General features: G+C 38.4%; 1 protein-coding gene and 1 pseudogene across 2 annotated transcripts in view; one reads left to right on the forward strand and one right to left on the reverse strand.

Annotated features, from left to right (window-relative positions):
• The window catches only part of LOC114493866 (MOB-like protein phocein), a 51,158-nt gene that overhangs the window by 23,870 nt on the left and 1,740 nt on the right, over nt 1-25,548 (reverse strand). Inside the window, exons 1-2 of one of the 2 annotated variants that reach the window (XM_028508604.2) lie at nt 8,883-9,056; nt 5,121-5,183 (exon numbers count right to left, since the gene is read on the reverse strand). In XM_028508604.2, the coding sequence (XP_028364405.1) occupies nt 5,121-5,183; nt 8,883-8,942 (123 nt within the window). In that variant the 5' untranslated portion in view covers nt 8,943-9,056. Of the gene's footprint in view, nt 1-5,120; nt 5,184-8,882; nt 24,968-25,058; nt 25,149-25,548 lie in introns of those variants that run through there. The other variant, XM_028508606.2, reaches the window with a different exon arrangement.
• On the forward strand, nt 17,857-18,808 carry LOC114494792 (annotated as a pseudogene).

Here is a 25,548-nt window from a genome sequence, read left to right on the forward strand (position 1 = left end):
GTCTGGGTTGCGGGACAGGTCCCCAATAGGGGACACTCAAGAGGCAACCCCACATTGATGTTTCTCTCCCTCACTTTCTCCCTTTTTTCTCCTGTCTAAAAATAAATAAATAAAATCTTAAAGAAAAAAGACTTTATTTAAAAAAATAAAGTCAGAAAAAAAAACACATGGCCTATAGAATAAGTATTCAAATAACTGCAGCTTTCTCATCAGAACCCAGAAGACAGGCGGGAATGGCACATTTTTAAAGTGCCAACAAAAAAAGGAACTGTCAACATTTTCAAATGAAAGAAAACTAAGGAGAGTTCCTAGCCAGCAGACTGCTCAAAAATAATTGCTAAAGGAAGATCTTCAGATAGAAGGAAAATACCAGAAAGAAACTAAGAATATCAGGAACAACAGAAATTATTAATAATTGGGTAAGTATAATATACCATTCTCCTCTTAAGTTCTTTAGAATATGTTTGGTGAATAAAAGCAAAAAATATAACACTGTCTGACAGAGTTTCCAAGAATACAGATGTAACATACACAGACCAATATAGCAAAAAGGGAGGGTAAAGGGTTCTATATAATGGCAGTTTCTACATTTCAAGCAAAGTGGTAAAATATTGATTCTAAGTAGACTGTGAAAAGTTAAGCATGGCCCTGGACAGGTGACTCAGTTGGAGCACTGTCCCATACACCAAAAGGCTTCAGGGTTTTGATTCCCAGTCAGGGCACATACCTATGTGATGAATTCCACCTCCAGTTGGGGTGATACAAGAGGCAACCGACCAATGTTTCTCTCTCACATCGATGTCTGTCTGTCTGTCTGTCTCCCTCTCTCTCTCCCTTCCTCTCTCTCTCTAAAAAAATCAATAAAAGCATATCCTCAGGTGAGGATTTTTTAAAAAGGTAAGTATGTATTTAGTACTGTCTAGAGCAATCATCAAAAAATTATACACAGAGATACAGTCAAAATTAGAATAAATTAAAATAGAATGCCAAATGTTCAAACAATCCATAAAAAGGCAGCAAAGCAGAAACAGGAATACAGGGAACAAACTGAAAACAAGTAATAAAATGGTATACATAAATCTAAACATATCTATCAATAACTTCATTAATATTAAATGGCCTGGCCCTGGCTGGTGTGGCTCAGTGGATTGAGCGCCGCTCCGTGAACCAAAGGGTCACTGGTTTGATTCCCAGTCAGGACACATGCCTGGATTACATGCCAGGTCAGGCCTCAGTAGGGAGTGAGCAAGAGGCAACCACACATGGATGTTTCTCTCCATTTCTTTCTCCCTCCCTTCCCCTTTCTCTAAAAAATAAATTAAATCTTTTAAATAAAATATATATATATATATATATATATATATATATATATATTAAATGGCCTAAATACACCAGTTAAAAGTCAAAGAATATCAGAAAGAACAAAGAATTGTGACCCAACTATGATGTAGGTAGGTTAAAAGTAAAAGGATGGAAAAAGATATACCATATGAACATGAATCAAAAGAAAGCTGAAAGAAATAAGGGTGGTTCAACATTTTAAACAAATCAATGTATGCCATTTCAATGTATTAATTAATATATTAATATACTACATAAAATACAAAGGGAAAAATACACAATCATCTTAATTAAAGCAGAAAAGATATTTGACAATATCCAACACCTTTTCATGATAAAAACACTCCAAAAACCAGGTACAAAAAAGAACTTCCTCAATATAATGAAGGGCATTTATAAAAAAGACACAGATAACATCATACTGAATGGTGAAAGAATGAAAGGTTTTCCTCTAAAATCAGAAATGACACAAATGTGCCTGCTTCCACCACTGCCCTTCAACACTGTACTAAAGTTCTAGCCAGAATAATTAGACAAGAGAAAAATTAAATGAAAAGCTATCTTTATTCAGAGATGATATGATCCTTATAGAAATCCCAAGAATCTACAGCAAATAAAGCTAATAAATGAATCAGTAAAGTAGCAGGATACAAGACCAATTTATAATAATCAGTTATGTTTCTATACACCTTCACTAAACAGAAAAGAAATTAAGAAGGCAAATTTATCTATAATAATATTCAAAAGAATAAAATACAGCTGACCCTTGAACAACACAGTTTGAACTGTACAGGTCCACTTATACACAGATTTTTTTCAATATATACTGTAAATATATTTATTGTCCTTATGATTTTTCTTAATAACATTTTCTTTTTTCCAGTTTATTGCAAAAATAGTGTATAATACATATAACACAAACTATGTGCTAACCAACTGTTTACGTTATCAGTAAGGCTCCCAGTCAACAACTGGCTATTAGTAGTAAGTTTTGAGGGAATCAAAAATTACAAGTGAATTTTCACCTGTGCAAGGGGTCAGTCAGTGCCACTAATCCCCATGTTGTTCAAGAATCAACTGTACCCAGGAGTACATTTAAATAAAGTGGTTAAATACTTGTAGACTGAAAACTACAAAACACTGCTTCAAAAAGACCTACATATATGAATTGAAAGACATCTTGTTCATAGGCAGAAAGATTTAATACTACACAAAGCAATACAGATTCTATGCAATTCCTATCAAAATTCCAAGTCTTTTTTATAGAAATGGAAAAGCTGATTCTCAAATCTGTATGAAATTGCAAGAGGCACAATATAACCAAAATAATCTTGAAAACACAAAGTTGAAGGACCCATACTTCCCAATTTCAAAACTTACTACAAAGCTACGGTAATCAAAACAGTGTAGTACTGGCATTAGGACAGACATGTAGACCAATGGAAATGAATTGAGCTCCTGGAAATAAACCTTCACATATACAGTCAATTGATTTTGACAAGAATGCCAAGACCATTCAATGGGGAAAGATTTGTCACTTTAACCATTTTTAAGTGTACATTTCAGTGGCATTAATTACATTCACAATGTTGTGCAACTGAAGAAAAGCCCTAGATTTAATGGCTTCACTGATGAATTTTACCAAACATTTAAAGAACACCAATCCTTCTCAAATTTTTCCCAAAAACTGAGAAGAGGACATCCTCCTGAACTCATTCTATGACATCAGCATTGCCTGATATTAAAGCCAGTCATAGACATTCTAAGAATACTAGAAACCAATTGTCCCTTATGAACATTGATGCAAAAATCTTAGCAAACCAAATTCTGCTGCATATTGAAAGGATTATATACCATGATCAAGTGAAATTTATTCCTAGAATGCAAGGATGGTTGAACATTTTAAAAAACCTGATCATTACAATATACCACATCAACAGGATAGGAGAAAAAACACATGGTCACCCTGGCTAGTATGGCTCAGTGGACTGAGTGCCAGCCTGCAAACCAAAAGGTTGCAGGTTCAATGCCCAGTCGGGGCACATGCCTGGGTTGTGCCCATGTCCCCCTGTTGGGGGCATGTGAAGGGCAGCCAATCAATGTATCTCTCGCACATTGATGTTTCTCTCCCTCTTTCTCTCTCCCGTCCCCCCTCTCTAAAAAGTAAATAAATAAAATCTTAAAAAAAAAAAACATCTCAAGTGATACAGAAAAAGCATCAGACATAATTCAACACCCTTTTATCAAAAAACACCCAACAAATACTAGTTTATAATATATAACTCATGAGATAACTCATGAGATATTATGAGATAAATATACCTCATAATAAAGGCCATATGTGAAAAACCCACAGTGAACATGATACTCAGTGAAAAAGACTGAAAGCTCTCCTCTATAATCAAGAACAAAATAAGAATGCCTGTTTTTGCCACTTCCGTTCAAAATAGTATCAGAAGTACTACAGAGAGCAATTAGGCAAGAAAAAGAAATAAAGGCATCCAGATTAAAAAGGAAGAAATAAAATTATCTGTTTGCAGATGGCATGATCCCACATGGAGAAAACCCTAAACATTCCACAAAAGCACTGTTAGAATAAATGAATTCAAAAAAGTAACAGGACACAGCCTCTACTTTTAAAGTGAAAAATATCTGCACACTTCTCCTCTTAATTTTTGCCAATTTCCAGACATAGAGCTCTAGGTTTGTATTTGTGTATCTCCCACAAGGCTTATCTTATTGCTAACCCAATAAATATTTGCTGATTGAACAATGTATTTTTAAAAGGCAATGCACAAAACCATTCATTCATGAATGCTCTTCCATTTCCTATGCTAAATGGAATATCTAATATACTAAATCCATTTAAAAGGGTTTTGTTTAATGATTATGAATTGTTTTTATGCTCAAAGAACTCAACAGTATTTCTACTTTATTTCCTAAGATGCTCTAATAACAATAAATCCAAATAGTTATCTTCTTTTATTATCTGGCCATCAAGATGAAGCCAGCCTATCATTACTGCACATTTTCTCTTTAAAAATGTCTAGTCCAATATACTAGTACGCCTAATTTCAGGCATCCTTTTATTAATCCCTAAATGCAATTTTTAATAATTAGCTTTCGAAATGTTTTTCCCCCAGACTCCAGATTTTATTCATGTTGGAAGAATGACCCTCCCCTCCTTTTTTTTTTTTTTTTAAACACCACACAGTATACAATGTGATTCTCAATAGGAAATTTAAGAATATCCTTAGGGGCTTTTCAAAGTAAACATGCTACACAAGCCCACCCTTCTTGATAAATCGCCTTGGTGAGCTACTTGATCGTGGCAACAGCCTAAGGGGAGGTATCTCAGCCCTCAAATGTATTGGAGGGGCACAAGTAAAGAATTGATGGGGACTAAAATTAAAATGTAAAGCTTAGGTACATGTTTTCAAGTGTTCAGTCACCAAATGTACATGCTATTTCTACTTAAGTGTTATTCTAATTTAGTATTCAATTAATCTTGAATTAAATTCAGTATAAAATCAAATTTGGTACACAGATATGATACAGATTAACATATTTTAAGATATTAAAATATATTCAAGTTTGATTATAGTTTAACATGTCATCTTAAAACAAAGTGAACATTCATAAAAGTTGTAAACAGGCATTCCATTAATTCCAGGGGTTCTAGTTTATGCTAAAAGATATAGACAGAAACACTGTTAACTATACTAAGGAAGGTCAAATGTTTAGTTTATTGGAGTTGCAAAAAAAACTACTGTTATTACCTGCTGAACAGCTAGCGTACTGTCCATTTCATCAAAGGATTCATCAGGCCAATTATAGAAATCCTATAAAAAAAATTCATGGTTAAAGCACAAGATGTAATACCAATGTAATTAACTTCAATTCTTAATAAAAATCCAAAGTTCCACTAGAGAAGAAAAGCCCTCATGATGTAAACATTGCAATTATCAATAAAAAAGATAAAGGAATTTCATTCAATGTTTTTAAATAAACACCAAGATTTTATTTATTTGAATTACAAGTTACATTTTTTTCAACCACAAATCCCTCCATATGGCTCCCATAAACTTTTCATGTATCACTTGAGGAGATAAGTCTATCACTTTTATGTTTATGGTGGTTAAAGATCTCAAAAAGTTATGCTTAGCCCTGGTTGGCGTTGCTCAGTGGATTGAGCGCAGGCTGCGAACCAAAGCATTGCAGGTTCGATTCCCAGTCAGGGCACATGCCTGGTTGCAGGCCACGGCACCCAGCAACCGCACATTGATGTTTCTTTCTCTTTCTCTCTCTCTCTCTCCTTCCTCCCTTCCCTCTCTAAAAATAAATAAAATCTTTAAAAAAAAGTTATACTTAATCTCCATAAAGGTTTTAAAACTCAGTTCAATTACCAGTCAGGGCACATGCCTGGGTTTCAGACCAGGTCCCCAGTAGGGGGCATGCGAGAGGCAAACATACATTGATGTTTCTCTCCCTCTCTTCCCCTCTCTCTAAAAATAAGTAAGTAAGTAAGTAAATGTTTCTAGCAATATGCTTTGCATATACTTGCATTTAAAATTTTAGTTTGTAGCCCTGGCAGATGCAGCTCAATAAATAGAATGACAGCTTGTAAACTGAAAGATTGCTGGTTTGATTCCCAGTCAGGGCACATGCCTGGGTTGCAGCTGGTTCCCCAGTTGGGGGCATGAGAGAGGCAACCAACAGATGTCTCTCTCTCACACTGATGTTTTTCTCCCTCTCTCTCTCCCTCCTTTCTCCTCTTTCTAGATATTAAATAAATAAAATATTTTAAAAATTAAAAATTTAGTTTGTAGACTGTTATTAAAATATTAGAAAACACACACAGTAATATACACAGAAAAATGTTAAAAAGTAGGAATTTAATGTTCTGTCACACCATAACAGTGATATACTTTAAACACTTAAAGGAGGAACCAAAAATCCGACAGCCCTGACTGATGTGGCTCAGTGGATTGAGTGCCAACCTGCAAAACAAAGGGTCACCGGTTCAATTCCCAGTCAGGGTATATGCCTGGGTTTCGGGCCAGGTTCCGAAGGGTGTTCAAGAAGCAACTGAGCAATATTTCTCTTGCACATCAATGTTTCTCTCCCTCTCTTTCTCCCTCCCTTCCCCTCTCTCTAAAAATAAAGTATTTTTTTAAAATCCAGCTTAATGAATGTTCTCTTCTAACTCAGTCAATAAACATTTATTGAAAACCAACTATGTGCCAATATCCGAATCTAACCAATTTTTTAAAAAAAGTATAGGAAGACACTCCACCTACTCTATTATCATTCTAAATAAGTCATCTTAGAATAGACCCATTTCCTGAAGAAAATTAGTGTGATAGACAAGGGATAGGACGGGCTACTTAAGTAGTCTTTTTTTTACCCTAATCTTTTCTGCCACATTTTATTTAACAACTTTGATCTGTGACAATGTAGAAAAAACAAAGGAGCTTTTTTATATGTGACTTACTTATAACATAGCAGATGTGTTACAATATTAACTTAAAAGATATTATTCTTTCCTTTCAAACTTCAGAACTTTTGAGTAAATAAAAATGGATGATGATTCTCACAATATGAGTAAAAAGTCCACTTCTGAATATAAATATACAAAAGTTGATCACTTAATAAAAGAATGTTTTCACAGAATACGAAGTGAAAGTATCTAGAGAGCATTTACACAGAGTAGGGAAAAAGTAGATTTACAGTTGTGGGCATGCAAAACAAGTTTATTCTTGTGTTATTATTTATTAACTACTGTATCCTTTTCCATACTCACAACTGTAAACGTACTTTTGCCTCACCCTGTAAAGAAAGTTTGGAAAAGATAAAAAGGAAGCCTAAATAATAAATTCCCAGCAGTAGGGCCATGAAACTGCCAGAGCAACTGACAGTTTAATGTGACTCTAATAAGGACTTTCAAACTAAATTCTCTAAAATTCAGTACTAGAAGCAACTTGTTAAAGAGACAAAGTCACCAGTGAGCTAAGAATAAAAAGCTATGTAACCTTGAGCAAATGCTGTTGATTCTATAGGATACAGTTTTCTTATCTGTAACAAGGATAGGGGAAGGTGTCTGGACCTAAAAAAATCCCTTTGAAAGGACTCCCTTTCCAAAATTCTGTGCAAGAGTCCTGGCTGGTGCAGCTTAGTGGACTGGGTGCCAGCCTTCGAACCAAAGGGTCGCTGGTTTGATTCCCAGTCAGGGCACATGCCTGGGTTGTAGGCCAGGTCCCCAGCAGGGGGCATGCGAGAGGCAACCACATATTGATGTTTCCCTCTCTTTCTTCCTCCCTCCCTTCCTGTCCAAAAATGAATAAATACGATCTTTAAAAAAAAAAATCTGTACAAGATATGAAAAGTGGTTCTGTGGCATAGAGTCATAGCTCTGCAGTTGCTTTTTTTTTTTTCACTTATATGATCTTTCTTAAAAGTTACATTTTAACAGATCTCTTCTCATTTTAGATTCGCAGGGGTGTCCAACCTTTGGTGTCTCTAGGCCACAATGGAAGAAGGGTTGTGTTGGGGCACACATTAAATACACAAACACTAACGAAAACTGATGGGAAAAAAAGGCTTTAAGTAAATTTACAATTTCGTGTTGGACCACCTTCATAGCCATCCTGAGCCGCATGCAGCCCACCGCCGCCACAAACACCCATTAGAGCACCTACTCAATAGCAAGCCATTTCAGCTGGCAGATTAGGGAGGTCAAGTCTAAATGCCTATTTAGTTTTTTAAAGAACGTGAGGCATCCCTCTTTTGCAAAAGAATCAATACCCAAACAAGCACCAACTCAATGAAATACTGCCCTACTGAAGGCTAATAAAATTCTAATCAGTTCATTTCCTGTGCTTCACACATAATAACAAGGACATTCACAAGGAATGATCTCTTAACAAGTCGCAACCTGCTGATGAAAACTTGCAGGGCCAGAGGAACAGCTGCAGCGAAAAGTAGCCAAAGGCAAACAGCAAGAGGAAGAGTAAAGAGTAAATTATCACCACCGGGATCCGGCAAGACTAGCTGGATGGGAGCAGCCGGACAGGAACGTCACAGGCCGGGAGGCAGGCCCTGGATGCCAGGACCAGGCAGGCTCTGTTGGCATGCCCTCGGACCCTGGCAGCCCGGACCCTCACGAAACCCCGGTGGTCTCCGCCTGGCCGGCTGCGCCCCTCCGACGCAGGTCAACGGCGGCTCAGGGGACGGGCAAGAACAGGCGGAACCTGCTGACAGGTTCCCAGGCCCGGACCTCCGCGGCCACGGCCCTCAGCGCCCATCCGCCCCTCACTCCCACCCTCACGTCGAGGATCTGAGGCCTCCCTGGCCGCCGCCGCCGCCTCGGCCAGACCGAGGGGCCGCGGCACCGGAAGAGCAGGCCGGTCACCAGTGCCCCCCGCCCGCCAGCCTGCCGGCCTGCCGCCCAGGCCCAGACTCCTCACAGGGGCGGCCAACTTCCAGGGACGACATGGCTCGGCACCAAGAGTCCCCTCGCGCCAAAGGTGCAAAGACGGTACCTGAGCCTTGGTGCCCGGCCTGTTTCGCCTCAGCACAGCCGTCCCCTCCGCCATGACCATAGTGCCAGAGTCTGGGCGGCTGGAGTCAGTACCCGGATGTAGGGGACGGCTGCCTCCGCGGAAGGCGGGGCGGAGCTGCGCCCTCGGCCTGGGAGCTGGGGAGGAGCGGCACCTAACGGAACAGCCGTGATCCGCGCGGGGCAGGGCGGGAGGACGGGGAGGAGTTCCGGAAAGAGCCAACTGAAGGAGGGGGGTACGAAAAAGAACAGCTGATGACTAACGGGCGACGCTTTGGAGGGAAAAAAGGGACCCGACTGTGGGGACCTATTGGGGCTTCTGGAGAGACCGCAGGGGGGCGCCGTGGGCCGTTGCGGGAGCGTGCGGGTTCTGCGTGTTTCTTCTTCGACTTACGTTAGTTACACTAGGAGAACCGAACTTGCCCAATCGCGACTATCTCAGTAAACCCTTGCGCAAACACGTACCTAGGAAGCAAAGTGGGAAACAAGTCTGGGAAAATTCCAAGGACCGAGCCTGAAATCGACCCAATCTTAAATCAGACTGGGACCTAAAGTGTCAAATGGTATTTCCACCATCCGCTGACTTCAAGGCCAAGGACCTTTTCAATGGCAAGTTTGTTTAAGTAGATAAAAGACGCAAGAAGTCGGTTATCCGAGATAGAGCAGACATCTGGTATTGTGCGTTAGACAAAATTAGCTCATATATTTTGCAAGACAGAAAGCAGGAGGAGAAAATGAATGCCCATTGATGGGTGGTGGGAGTTGTAAATCTAACAGGATTTTTCAAATTTCCATTGTTGCAACTTCTAAGTGTCCTCTTTAGTCATGAAATCACGGCAGTTGTGGCAAATTTGTTTATTTACTTATTTATTTGTTATTATTTTTTGTTTCCTGCTTAGAAACCTTAAATCTTTGATCTGAGATGAGAGAGGCCTTAGAATATCAGAGGGGAAAAGTTCAAAGGGTGAAGAATGTGTACAGTAGGGTTATTTCCAAGAGAAGAAAACATCACATGTTCCACCAAATGCACCTAAATGTGTATTAAGAATGCTGAGATAACTGTGTCACAGATAGCATCCAAACATTAAGTGAGGACTGGAGGAGAGGTTAGTTAAATTGAGTGGGAGCAAAATTGAATAATTGTCAGATACTTGGAACCTTGCTCAAAGGGGTTTAACAATAGAAAGTTGGTTTACCTTAAGTAAGATTCCTTCTTTCTGGAGGATGTACAGACTGGTAACTTTTCAAGAGGGAAGACTTAATTTTTAATTTCATCGTTATCTTCTAGATACCAAAGGTTTACTCATTTAACACATATTTATTAAACCCCATTATGTGTTCAGCACTGAAGTAGGAGAATAAAAAGGCACAGTCCTTAACTATAAATTGCTTAGTGTCTAGCAATGGAGATATACAAATAACCAATTCTCTTACTAAATACAGTGAGAATCTAAGACAAGTGGCACCCAAATATTGTCTCCCTAAGAGACATGGGACGGGTGTGGAAACCAGAGTCCCAAGTAGGTCTCTTGGTCTGTGGACAACCCCACTTCCAAGGATTTAATTAAAATGTCCCATATTATGTGCACCTGAGCTGTAAATATCAGTTACCTATAGTTGAAGGGGCTCACCTTAATATTTTCTTAAGTCAAGATTTGACATACTGTTTTGGCACATCAGAAAAGAACACGAAAAAAGGGAAATAATAGTTTTTAAATTCAGTAACAAAGTACACATTCATCTTTTTGAAAGTCCATAAAGTTGCACTGTGGCCAAATACATGATGAGAGAAGATGATCTGACTATGGGTGGTGGGCACACAGTGCAATACGCAAGCACTGTACACTTGAAACCTATATGACCCTATTAACCTGTGTCACTCCAATAAATTCAAGTTTTTTAAAAACTTGCATTATGATGTCAACTCTGGCCTTGTTCAAAGGAATAACCTTGTTCTTGAGGGCTGAAATATTTCTAGCTCATAACCTTCACATTTTAATTCCTCTGTTAGTCTGCAGATTATGATCTTTAAACAGAAATAATTTTATAACCAGGGTTAATTTGGAAGGGGGAGAAGAAGAAAAAAAGCATGACCAGTAATAACAATTACATGTAATAATGGGCTACTAGAATAGTTTAGTTAAAGAAGGAGTAGTCTTCTCATAGGTAATATAAACAAGTGGAAATAACTCTGGGTTGGGATTCAGAAAATCTAGATTCTCTTGTCTGTTGATGATAAGACTTTGAACAAGCTACCAAATAAAAGTTTATTTGAAATGAAAACAGTGCACAGCAGTTCTTTCTCTCTACCTCATAGAGTATTGAAAGCAAATTTAAAAGTAAATATTCCTGGAAGTCTCTTAAATTTTTAGAAGAAAATATTTTAAATCCAAAGTATCATAAGTAATTTCAAAAAGTTAGGCTTTTCAGGAAATTTTTTAATTCAAGTAAAATAGTTAATGCCCATTATGCATAGTAAGGCATTCAGCAGGTGCTAAGAAACATGAATAAGTAAAGCTCCTTTCCTCAAAGAGCTTAAAAATGAATGGGAAAGAGAGTTACATACAGTACTATTCGCTCAGTAGTATTCCTACTAAACAAAACATCTTAAGTGTTGAAGCAGCCCCTGTTGGTTGCCTACTTCCATGAGATCCTTCCCCTTACACATGTTCTTTACAAATAGACTTTGATCTTGCTCAGTATCTATCTTTCCCTACATGGCCAGGGATTAGTAAATCCATCTTTAGCTGAAGTATAAATCCCTATTGGTCTAAGCCTGTGATTTTCAACCTTTTTAATCTCATGGCACACATAACTAAGCACTAATGCACCAACACCAAAAAATATATTTTTGCCCATCTGACCAAAAAATAGGTGTAGTTTTGATTCATTAACACCAGATGGCTATGGTGTTGACTGTTCTCATTTTTTTATTTGACAGTCTAAGCGGGGGTATCTACATGCATCCCAGGATGGCTATGCATGCAACCCAACACAAAATCGTAAATTTACTTAAAACATTATGAGATTTTTGTGTGATTACATGTCACAATGTATTTAATGTGTGGCCCAAGACAATTCTCCTTCCACTGTGGCCCAGAGGTGCCAAAAGGTTGGACACCCCTGGGGGAAAGGAGTTCAATACCTCTGACTAAAATAGTCAGGTATTACATTTTTTATTGCTGGTTTTTTTTTTAAATCCTCACCACAGATATGTTTATAGGTTTAGATAAAGGAAGCAGGGTGGGCAGAGAGAAAGGGAAACATTCATCAGTTGCCTCCCATATGCACCCTGACAGGTGGGTCAAATCATAACCTAGGTACGTGCCCTGACCAAGAATCAAACCCTCAACCTTTTGGTGTACAGGATGACCTCCAGTGTGCCTCTTGTGGCACACCGGTTGAAAGTCACTGCTATAAGCCAATGTTTAGTTAAAGAATGGGCATGTTCCTGGCTGTTATTCCTGGTAGCTCAGTTGGTTAGAGCATTGTCATGATATGCCAAGGTTACAGGTTAGATCCCTAGTCAAGGCACATACAAGAAACAACCAATGAATGCATAAATTAGTGGAACAACAAATTGATGTTTCTCTCTCTCTCTCCCCCTCTCTAAAATCATTTTTTCTTAAAAAGATTAAACATATGAGTCCAATTTAGCCTAAGGAGATATGAAAGGGTATCTAATGGAACACTCTGGGGAAAGATTTTCTTGTTCTTGAGGAGATATCAAAAGAGGTGTTTCATTTCTTTCTGCCACTGAACATTGCCAAGTCTGGGACTCCATCAACCATCTTGGCTTGAAGAAAGCCAACAGAAGAGAAAAGTGTGCACACTGTGAATGATGCATGAAGTAGTTGAAATGTGCAGTAGTTAAAGTATGGGTAGCATTTATATGAGGAGAGGTAAGACATTTAATTCCAGGCCAAACAAAGTTGAAGCAGCAGGGAAACAGGGAGATTACATTTAGTTGAGAAAATTAGTGCCTATATATGGTTTTATCCACATTCACCATAATTGAAAATTACTTTCTCTTTATGAAAGTTATTATAGGCAGAAGTTTTTGGATTTATGAAGAGTTGAAACTTAGACAACTTTCACTACAGATGACTTAGATATTAAACTTCTGTGGCACTTATTCTTTTCTCTAGAATTCTAAAATATTTGACCAAATTGGATGGCCCTCAATGGTTATTACTTTCTGGTATTTACACCTTTGTGTGGTTCTCTGTCACACTAAATTAGGCTGACCTGTATAACCAATAGGATACTGTGAAAATGATGTGTTACTTCTGAGGTTATAATGTCATAAAAGACGTTGTGGCTTCTGCCTTGCTCTCTTAGCTCACCTGCCCTGAGAGAGAAAGGTGCCACATGTGAGAACACTCATACACGTGTTATGAGAGGTACATGTGTTGAGGAACTAAAGCTCCCACCAAAAGCATCAACTTGCCAGCATATTAGTGAACATATTAGAAGTCTAACCTCTGATCCCAGTCAAGCTTTCAGATGATGGCAGCCTCATGAGAGGTCCAAACTAGGACCACACTAATAAGCTGCTCTCAAATTCCCAACCTACAGATACTGTGAGATGTTTGTTGTTGTGTTAAGCCACTAAGTTTGAGGTGATTTGTTATGCACCAATAGATAGCTAATACAGTATTCTTGAACTTTCAAGAAGGGAAGAGTGATCAGAAGAGAATTCATAATAGACTGTTATCATTTCCTCTTTTCAATAGGGCACCTAATGTCTCTCATAAAGTTAGCAATGGTTTTTATCTTTTCTTGTCACTAATGTCTACTAAAATCATGCTATTAATTTAGTTGTTTACTTCTATCTCCTCCTGTTTTATTCATTCCTGTATCTCCAGTACCTAGAAGAGTGCCTGGCGCATGTCCAAAGAAAATAAGTGACTTAAAAGTACTATAACACCCTGGCTGGTGTAGCTCAGTGGATTGAGCATGGACTGTGAACCAAAGGGTCACTGGTTCAATTCCCAGTCAGGGCACATGTCTGGGTTATAGGCCAGATCCCTAGGAGGGGACACACAAGAAGCAACCACACATTGATATTTCTCCTTCCCTTCCCCTCTCTCTAAAAATAAATAAATAAAAGCTTTAAAAAGAAAAAAAAGTACTATGACAAACTGGCCTTTTTGAACTGATACTCAGGCCAGGTAAGTACCCACTGATAATTTTTCCAAGTCTCCAGGCTAAATGAGACTGAAAGAGCATCTTGCAAAAGTTGGGCTAAAGAACTAGCTTCATCTCTAAGAAGGGAGTGGAGGGGAGAGGGTTAAATCCATTCCTTCTCTCTCTCTCTTTTTTTTTTAATTAGTTAATGTATTTATTTAGAGGGAAGGGAAGGGAGGGAGAAAGAGGGAAACACCTATCGGTTGCCTCTCACACACGCCCCAAACGGGAACCTGATCCACAATCCAGGCATGTGTCCTGACCAGGAATTGAAATAGTGACCTGTTGCCTCATGGGACAATCAATACCCAACTAACTGAACCACACTGGCTAGGGCTCCTTATTTCTTATAACAGGAAAAACTCCAGATAAAATCAAGATTGAGATGTTTATTTTTACTGATTGGTTTTGGAGAGAGGAATGGAGACAGAAACATCCATTTGTTTTCCACTTATTTATGCATTCATCGGTTTCTTGCATGTGCCATGGCTGGGGATTGTACCTGCAATCTTGATGTATTGGATAATGCTCTAACCAACTAAATACCTGGCCAGAGTTAAAGTTGTTTTTGTTTTTTATTGTAAAAATACCTGAAAAAATTTTAAGTACAGCCATGCCTTATTTTATTGTGCTTTCCTTTAATGTGCTTCACAGATGTTGTGTATTTTTACAAATTGAAGGCAAGACCCTCCACCAGAAGAAAGATACAACTAGCTTTATTATAATACTTACTTTATTGTGGTGGTCTAGAACCAAACCCTCCTTTCTTTAAGAATTGCCTGTATTAAAGACTTTTCAGAGTTTAACATAATACCCTGAAGCCATAATGGGAAACATTTATGAATTCAACTACACCAAAATGACTTCCTGCAAGATCAAAGCATAAATGAAACCAAAGTCAAAATGACATACTGGAGGGGGAAAAACTTATCACGAATCAATTTCCCTAGCAAATTAAGATATCACTCAAATCATAAAAGGCCCATCACCCAGTAGAAAAGTGAACATAAGCTATTAACAGTCAATAGGAACAGTTAACAGTAAGGAAAATAGAGACAGCTCTTAATCACCTGTGATGCTCACCCTCATTCATAATGATAAATTAAAAGTAAAATCTGCCCTGATTGGTGTGGCTCAGTGGGTTGGGCATCCTCCCACAAAGAGAAAGGTCACTCGATTCCCAGCTGGGACACGTATCTGGGTTGTGGGCCAGTCCCTGGTTGGGGACAGGCAGGAAGCAGCTGATCAATGTTTTAAAAACTTCATAACTTCCTGTATTATTAAGGGTGGGAGTAAATTAGCAGCCTCATACATTGCTGGTAGGACTGTTAATTGATAGAACTACAATGGACAACCTGAAATATATAACTATATACACATATATGTGTGTACATCTATGATTAAAATCCATATACCCTTTGGCATAGCAATTCATGTTTAGGAATTTATCTTACATATATACTTGTTCACATGTGCAAAATAATTTATGCAAAATTTTATTCATTGCAGAAATGTTGCTAATAGCATAAGATTAGAACTTAAATATTCATCCATGGGAAATACATATAGGTTATAGTTCTCCATATAATGGAACATTATATAGTTACAATGAAAATGAAAAAGCACTTTATGTACTTTATAGATTCATTCCAGAGACAAATTGTTAATACAAAAAAGCAAGGTGCCAAATAGTGTGTATGAAATGCTATTTTATTTTTTTAAAAAGGAAAAATGAATATATATTTTATATACATAAGGTACTTATGTATATATGCACATACACAAATACACTCAAGCACATGCTATATATGTATATGTGTATGCATATGTATACATAAAGCACCCTAAAAGGAAAAACATGAACTAACACTTAATGTCTCCAAGGATGGAACTATGTGACTGCAGGACAGGGATGGGAAGGACTCTCCTTTCAGTGTATGTCTTTTTTTAATCTTTCCAGTGTACATCTTTTGGAATTTTGAATGATATGAATATATTGTATGTTTTTAAACTCTAAAAATAAAATTTAAGCCCTAGCCCTGTGGTTCAGTTGGGTGGAGTGTCATCTCATACACCAAAAGGTTGCAGATTCGACCCTGGTCAGGTGCCTATGAGAGGCAACCGATCAGCGTTTCTCACACCCATACTTCTTTCTCTCCCTCCCTCTACCCCTTCCTCTCTCTCTAAAATCAATAAACATATCCCTGGGTGAGGTTAAAAAAAGAAAAGAGAATAGTAACAGGCTTGACTATAAATGTTAAGGGATATATAGTGCCCTCCTTCTCTGTTAATTCTTAAACAGAGAGGAGTTAGGCAATTTGTCAAATGTCACAAAAGCAGCATGCAAGCAACACAGGATCAGAGCCTTGTTTTGATTGGACTCTTTCATATAGGTTGCTTAAAAGTGAAGGAAAACATTTAAATGCTGTACACAAAAATAAATCAAAAGTTCAAAACTCCATTTTGGCGTGGATGCAGTGAAAACAGCAATTAACTGGCTGGAAAAGGCATGACTTAGAATCACTCTGGAGTGCAATCTGGCAGTGCTTATGAAAAGCTTAAAAGTGCTCATGGCCAAGTAAAGCATCACTAAAAGAGTACATGGAAGACTTGCCTTGTCAGATATCAAACTTTATGTGGAAAACAATGGAATGGAGAGATCATGGAACAAGACTATAAAACCTAGAAATAGACTTATTTAAATTTTTAATATACAATAAAGGTGATAGCTCAGATTTGGGGGGTGGGAGAGTGGTGGTGGGGAAGAATGGATAACCCAATAAATGAAGTTGAGACAACAAACTCATCATTGGTTAAAAAACAATAAAGACATATACCACACAGTAAAACATAGATACTCAGATGTGCCAAAAGAAAAAAGTACTGGAAGAATGAAATTTGACTAGCTATAAGCGAAAACTTCACATCGAATTAGGAAATTAATGTGACAAGCTAGAACCTCTAATATATAAAACTTTATGACCCATGTTGCTGGGGATGTAAAATGGTGTGGACACTATGGAAAACCATATGAAGATTTCTCAAAATAATTGTAAATGGAACTATCCTTTCTATCCAGCAATTGTACTTCTGGGTATTTATCCATAAAGATTCAAATCAGAATCTCAAAGAGATATTAGCACTTCCCTGTTAAGGGCAGCACCATTCACAATGGCAAAGTTGTGGAAATAAGCCTAAATGTGCCATTCACAATAACCACGACGTGGAAAGAACCTAAGTGTTCATCTTCTTGATGAATGGATAAAGAAAATGTAATATAAACTTATAATGAAGTATTTATTATTCAGCTTAAGAAAAAAATCCGCCCCGGTCGAGGGCAGGGAAGGGCCACCTCGCCGCCAGGTCGTCCCTGAGCCAGCCAGGAAAACGCCCTGTGCTCTCAGCGCTGGCGGAGCCTGCGGCGCCCCAGGGCTGCCCTCACCGGGCAGAGTCTGGGTATTTGGCAAGCATGGTGGAGGGCAGCTGAGCGTGGTTGGTCCCCGCGGGCCCTCCCCGCGTGCAAGGCCTAGGCAGTCCCGGCGGCGCCGTGTTCTCCCTTCCTACCCAGCTGGAGCCTTCTTTGTGAGCTGGCAAGAATGCAGCCTCCTCATTTAAGTCGTTGGGGAAGTGGTCGCGCCCCCAGCTTGCCACCGCTTTGGTCTACCTAGGCTTCATTTCTTGGTAATGTTGGGGGAGGCGGGGGTCCTTTCTCGATTCTCCCAGACTTATAATTTGGGAATGTGAAATACACGGGCCACACTGTTTAAATGAGCTGCCAGACTGTGACAGCGTTACTTACTTGGATATCCAAATGCCCATTGTCCCTCCCAGAGGGTGTCCACGCTGATGGGCACCACGGCATCGAACAATGACTTGCCCAGTCTTTTTGAGTGTCCCATTTGTCTTGACTGTGTGTTACCACCCACCCTTAAGGGTCAGAGCGGACATCGCATCTGTAGCAACTGTCGCCCAAAGCTCTCACATGTTGTCCAACCAGCAGGGGTCCCTTGGGATCCATCACAACTTGGATACGGAGAAAGTGGTCAGTTCAAAACGTTTGCCTCATAAAGATGCCATTTTGGGATGTAAAAGAACTCTGCCACACGCAGAAAAAGAAGACCACAAGAAGCTCTGTGAGTTTCACCTTTACTCTTGACCCTGCACTGGTGCTTCCTGTTAAGTAGCCAGGCTCTTTGGGTGCTGTCATGCCTCCTGTGCTGCGTCATCACAAATCCATGACAACTGTGCAGGGAGGGAGTTGCAACAGTCATTAGGAATAGTGACTGTCTAGTGTTTGACACCAGACTTGCACAGCTTCTTTCAGAAAATGGCCATTTAGGCATCTATGTAACTATTTCCATGTGTTGAAATGGCAAACATTTTCTAGCCAGGGTTTAAAATCATTGCATTCAATTTCACAGAATATAGGCATCCTTCTGCCTGCCAACCTGAAACTTTTGGTGGGTGGAGCTAGTCACATGAAGGTAAGTAAAAGGAAAGGTTGTTAAATACAAGAAACTGCTGCATGTAGTTTTTGGTGGGGAGAAGAGCACCAGGTTTTAGACCAGTAGAGTCAAATGGAACCTTAGTTCAGCAACCTCAGTACTCGAGTTCTGGCTAAGAATTCAGAGTCAATGCTCTAGATGAGAGTTTATTTTTAGAAAGTCACAGAAGTATTAGAAGTGAGCCATAGAAGAAATGGGCTTCAGGAAACAAATTACAGAGACAAAAGAAGGGCCCTTGGAGCTTAGGGGAGAGGGGCAAGAATATCATGCCTGAGGAGAGGGGTAGGGAGGGGCATGGAAGTGCTCCCTGGAGAGGGCCCCACGGAGTCCTCTGTTTTGAGGGTATTTATCTGGAGGTCTCAGGGGAGAATCCCAGTAGAATATTCACCAGCTTTCCAGGTGTGCCCTTTCTAGGTTATGGTCTCTACTGATTGGTTGGGCCACAGGCAATGTGTCCTTCATTAGTCAATGGAGCTAGTCTGATGTCTCTCTGGGGTCACCTGTCTGGTTTTGTTGCTTTTCTGGGCTTGGAGCTGAACTACAACTGAGGCCTAGATGTATTTGATGTGGGTCAGAACCTCATTGTCCTGGGGGCTTAATGCTTAAGGACTAGTCTGTGGCCCTGTTTTTCGTTCCCTCAGTAAGAGGGTCTAACCTGCATGACTATCAACATGTCTGGGGAGGAAAGATCAGGGGAGAGCCTGAACCGCATGACCAGTGATATGAAAGGTCAGGAGGTCTAAACCACATGGCCAGTGATATGTTACAGGAGGAAAGGTCACACTGGAGGCTAGGTCCTTGTTTTTGCAGTTTTGCCTATTGCTAGGCACCTGGGGTTTTCTGACCTTTTACACCTGGCCCACAGTCCTTGCCCTGTCCATGTCTGTCTAATTGGCTACCACATAGTAACACTAGTATATTTAAAATAAATCAACAATAAACCACTAAAAATATATATATATATACACACACACACACACAAGATGGGCATCTTTTGTATTAAGAAAGCATTGTAAAATAATTCTGAATTTGTTTTTTATAGACTGAGTGTAGTGTCCAAAAATACTGGGTTTTTGTTTTTATTTTTGCATGTGTGCATGCATCCCTATGTGTGCATGCATTCTTATGTGTGCATGCATCCCTATGTGTACATCTGTGTTTGATTTTTTTCCTTTTAATTGACAAGCCATGTTAGTGGTCTTGGACTACTGCTTTCCCCATTTTTGAGTCAATACACAGTGCTGCTGTGTGTATATATTTTATGTGTGTTTGTTAATTTTTATTAATTCTAGCTTATTAAATTTTATTTTCTTTTCTGTAATTCATATTTTTCCCATTATTTTTGTACCTTTTTAAAGTTAGTGTCTTTTTGATATGCATAATTATTTATGATAACATTTACCCATGTGTGTTCCATACATATTTTTTCTCCCCATTCATCAGTTCATTAGAAATACTTTAAATTCAGCCCTGACAAGTGTGGCTCCGCTGGCTGGGTGTCATGCTGCAAAAGGAAATGTCACCGAGTTTGGTCACCAGTTCCATTCCCAGGCAGGGCACGTACAAGAAGCAACTGATTGATGTTTCTCTCCTTCTCTTTCTCCCTCCCTTCCCCTCTCTCTAAAAACAAAAATCTTTAAAAAAAAACACAAAACAACTTTAGTTCAGCTATTTTGAAGAAAAAGAGTTCCAGAAAGGGAAGGGAACATTGGAAGAATTATCAGAAGCTATTTAAGGCAGCTATAAGATGATCAGTTAGTCTGCCTCTCCCTTCTTTTTCCTCCAATTAAGTGATAACTTCAAACTTATTCTTTGAAAGTTTAGGGTAAACTTATTTTTTAAAATACTGGAAAAAAAATCAGGCTTTTTTTCAAATATCTTAGATGAATCATATGTTTAAAATTTGTTCTCGTATTTATTGGTTTTGCAAAAGAAGGTATAATATTACACAGTATTTGGAATTAAAAGCAAATCTTTTTTTAAGGCAGTTTGCAAAAAAAAAAGTTTTTGGTCTTTTTAATTGTAATTAAAAGAATAGAAAAAAAGAATATCTGGCAAGTTAAAAAAAAAGAAAATCCTGTCACATGTGAAAACATGGGCAAACCTTGAAGCACACTGTGCTAAGTGAGAAACGCCAGTCACAGGCCAAACACTGCATGGTTCCACTTACATGAGGCAGGTATCTAGAAGAGTCAATCTCAGAGAACAGTAGAATAGTGCCTGTGAGGGCCTATGGGGAGAGGAAATAGGGAGATGTTGTAACTGACAATGTTTCAGGTAAGTGAGATGAAAAAGTTCTAGAGATCTGTTGTACAACAATGTGCCTATAGTTAATATTGTACAGTTAAAAGTCTACTGAGGATAGCCCTGGCTGGTGTTGCTCCGTGGACTGAGTGCCAGCCTGCGAACTGAAAGGGCGCTGGTTCTATTCCCCGTCAGGGCACATGCCTGGGTTGCAGGCCAGGTCCCAGATGGGAGTGTGCAAGAGGCAGCTGACTGATGTACCTCTCACACATCAAGGTTTCTCTCCCTCCTTCCCTCCCTCCCTCTCTAAAAATAAAATAAAATCTTTTAAAAAAACTGTTGAGAATAGATCTCATATTCTTACCACAATGAAATACAAATTTTTTAAAAAGCCTATAATCCCAATTTTTTAAATAAAGTATTTTTGTAAACATACATTTTCTGAAACAAAAGAAGGAAAGAAACATAATCTTAATAATGATAATACTTGTACAACAGAATAGTTCCCTGGGTAATTTTAATTTTATTTTCAATTTCCCAATTCTTTTGTGTAGAATATTGGAAGGCAGACTTTGAAGTCAGACAAACCTGAATTCAATTCCCTCCTGTGACTTAAAATTTCTGTCACCTTGAGCAAGTTCTTCTACTTCTCTGTGTATCTTTCACCCTTGAGACAAAGAGTGCCTGCCTCACAGGGTTCCTATGATTACAATTGAGCAAGATGACATCTTAAGTGCCTAGAATAAGTGCCCGGCAAGCACTTGAAAATGGTATTATTATGAAAATGCCAGTTAGAATTATACACGTTTTGTTTACATTTCTCTCCATTATTACTTTTCTGTTGAAAAGGTAAGTGACAACATAATATTCTGAAATGTGGTCCCCCAACTCCAATTCCGTTATTTTGGGCCTTCTCAAGCCAATTTTTTCCTCTATTCTCAATAAAACCTCAGCATAAATTTCTTTACCAATTCTGCTAGACAAGCATTGCAGGACTATTGTGGTACAAGAAAAAAAAATCTCTCATTCTGATTTAGATTATGGATGGAGCTCTACAGTTTTAAGTACACCAGGTAATTCCAAGGATGAACCAAAGTTTGGAAACTGTCACCTTGGATCTCAAAGCTCATTTACTTGGATCTTTGGAAAACAAAATCAGGAGATAATGGGAAAGCCGTGGCCTTTGGACTAGATTCCTAACTCTGCAATTTACCAGCCACATGGCCTTGAACAAGTTTCCTTATCTCTTCTCAGTTAGTTTTCTTACTGGTGAAACAGGAAAATCTGTACTTAAAAGGTTAGGATCTTCAAAGCCCATTATCTAGCCGTGCACAATAGGAAATTGATGGCCCACTTGGGTGCTATAAAAATAGAGCTTTTAATCATAATTCTTGTGCCTAACAAAAATTAAGCCTTAGTTTAATAAATGCCACTAAACACTTTGTACGTAAATGTAAATACACACACATACTACTTTACTTATGGGAACATTATCAGAAGTTGAAACCATAGTCCATGCTACTTACAACTTCATTTAGTTTTCAATTCCACAAGGTAAACATGGGACACATCTTTTAAGATGTAACCAGACTAGTTTATAAGGAACTCAGATAAATTTGACCACCAAGACAGAAATAGCCTGTAGCTGATTTTAGGGGTTGGTAATCAAGTCTGGAGTAGGATTGTCCAGGTTCAAATCTTAATTCTCCCTAGCTGCTATAGCTAAATCAAGCAATTTATCCAGTTGTGATTCAGTCTCCTATTTGTTAAATTCAACAAACTATATACTAGACACCTACTAATTGCCATTCATACACACTCCCCACCCCCCAATACCACAGTGATATCAAATACTTACAATTAGCCAACAAAGTAGCTGAGGCCATAAATGATGGTTTTAGACAGCAGCGTCTAAAGGTGGACTGCCTAGGTCCAAATCCTGGCTTTGCTATTTCCTGCTAAGTGGTCTTAGTTATTACTTAACCCCTCTGTGCCTCACCTTCCTCATCAGCAAGATGAAGGTGAGTTACCTAGCTCATAGGGTTGTTGAAGATTGATATATGCAAAATACCTGCAACAGTAGCCAGTACTTAGAAAATGCTCCTTAAGTGTTAACTAGAATTTTTTATTGCAGGGCCTACCCTAGCATACAAAGGTGCTCTCAACCAATGGTAGCTGTTACATACCTTGCTTTGGGTTCTTTTGCCAAGTAATTGTGTATTAAGTTTTAAGAACTGGAAATGTTCCTTAAAACTTTCTAAATAGAAAACAAACAAGATCTATGACACTAGATTTCATAAATGTAGTTCAATATAAACTTATCAAGTTAGAATGTTGCTATTTGACTTAATAATTGTTTTTGAGACACTTCCGTGGTTCAGCCTTTCCCAGGAGTGTAATGTTAAACCAGTCTGTAATTTCTTAATCAACACTAGTTGAGTAATGAAGTGCTTCTAGACCTGGACCATAAATACCTCCTGTATGATTCTGTGGAGTGACTCTAAGCACCCTGGGCTCAAGATGGGAAGTCTGGGAAACAAAACGATTATGTAGCACTGCCCTCCCCACCAACCCACATTGCACTGTAACTTTGTGAAAAATAACATATAGCGGAACCTGTTCTTGAACTTCATTCATTCCATGAGGTCGTTCAAGGAGTCATTTGTTTGAAAACTGAAACATACCCGTATTCGTGCATTCTGTCGCCTGAAAGACCCATGGCTGGTCATACAAATATCATTAAAGGGTTGTCCAGTCAAGAACAAGTTTTGACAACTGAAACATTCTTTCCGTAAACTTGATTTTCAGTTGAGAACCAAATTATTCGTGATTATGAGAGATGGTTGAGAACCCAGGTTTGACTATAAATGGAGGTTTTTTGTAGTTGAAGCTGCCATTCCAGCCTTGCAAATCTTACTTCTCAAACCTTTGGAATGTTAAGTGGGCAAGTTAACCTTTGTACTGGGCCTAAAGCAGTGTATTCCAAACTGTTTGCAAAGCCAACAAGCAAGCACACTGATTAACATCCTTTATAATGAGCATAACTGTTTATCTGCACCTATAGAAATCTCTTCCTTCTGTTCCAACAATTATTCGCCTTCCCTTTCTCTGTAAGCACCTCTTGCTTCCACTATCTCTATATGGGACACTGGGTTTCTGCACAAATTGGTGTACAGCAGCTGTGGGGGAAAGAAGTTTTTCTGTGGAAAGAAACCTCACAGGGTGATGTGATCCTGAAGTCTTAACTGGGCAGATCATGGTGGGTCATCCCACCCCAAACATATACTGTATTTTGCTGTAAAATGAGCATTTTTCCACCTAAATTTTTGAGGGAAAAATAAAGATAAGCATTTTACATCGGTATAATGATTACATACCATGGGTATGTGTATAATGCACACAAAAAAACATGGGTGCACATTATACATGAAAGCACATTAGACAAAATACAGTAATAGGAAAAAGGCTTACCCTTGCTTTAAGCAAGACCTATTCATTGTTTCTGTGCATGTAATGCCTCTTTTCAGACCCATCCTTCTAAAGACAACCACCCAATCCCCACCTTGCTTTTTCCCACCTCTGTGTAATCTTCCTTAGTTCCCTCCTTAACCTCAAATACATAAAAAAACCAACTGCCATTCTGGGGAGCATTAACTCTTACCACAAATTTGGATGTTCTTATGTAGACACTCTATTCTTTTGGATCTCAAAATTTTAAGTTGTAAATATATGGCTTCATATCAGCATTAATTATCTATGTAGCAAAACTAAGCTCAATGTGAAAATTGAAAGCCCTGTCTCCCAGAATTCTCTGTAAGTTACTTAAAGAAAAAAATATAGAGAACTCTAAAACTATCTTAAAATCACTAAACGAAAATTGACCATTCGTTTATATATCTTTATTTGGAAATGTTCATATCAGTACAGTGAAACTAAATTTTAAAAGACACTGGATGTCATTACTTTGGATATCATTCGTTTATTATAAAAGAGACGGAAATTATTTACATGATGAAAGATTTCAGTACTTCAAAGGAATGGGCTGCGTCACATGATGCCATCTCAATAGTGACTTATTTCAGTCTACATACTTTCCAAGAATGTCACCATCTCTAAATAAGAAATAATCCTGCAGATAGAAAAACCACTGGTTAACAAAAAAAACAGCAAACATTTAACTTTCCAAAATTAAGTTTTAAAAACTTACTAAATTTACATACCTTGTCATCTAGAACTACTTTGGTTCCTCCATATTCTGGAAGAAGAACTTTATCTCCAACTTTCACACTAACTGGTTGGATCTCTCCACCCTGAAGAATATAAGGATATTTGTTAGGAAAGACCTGTAGCTCACCAAATAGTTACACCTCACTTTTGTTAATCAAATCAGTTGTTAAAAGATGACTAGGCAGCCAAGTGATATAAAAATACAACTGTAGTTCTTCACTCTAAGATATCACCAGAGAGTTAGTTAACATTTTGAAATAATGCCCACATAGTAACTTAAACTAAAATCTGATTTCAGTGGAGAAGTTCAAGAAGTTATACAGGGAAAGCTAACTTAAACTAGTTTTTAATGGTTAAATATTAACCTAATCTACGGATTGTGTAAAATAAGCCAGTTTTTAAAACCATGTATACATGATTATGTTTAACTTCAGCGCACAAAAAATTTAAGAATTCCTGAATTTGAAAATTACTTTGTTTCTG

The sequence above is a fragment of the Phyllostomus discolor genome, chromosome 4 (assembly GCF_004126475.2).
Source record: "Phyllostomus discolor isolate MPI-MPIP mPhyDis1 chromosome 4, mPhyDis1.pri.v3, whole genome shotgun sequence".
Classification (NCBI taxonomy): domain Eukaryota; kingdom Metazoa; phylum Chordata; class Mammalia; order Chiroptera; family Phyllostomidae; genus Phyllostomus; species Phyllostomus discolor.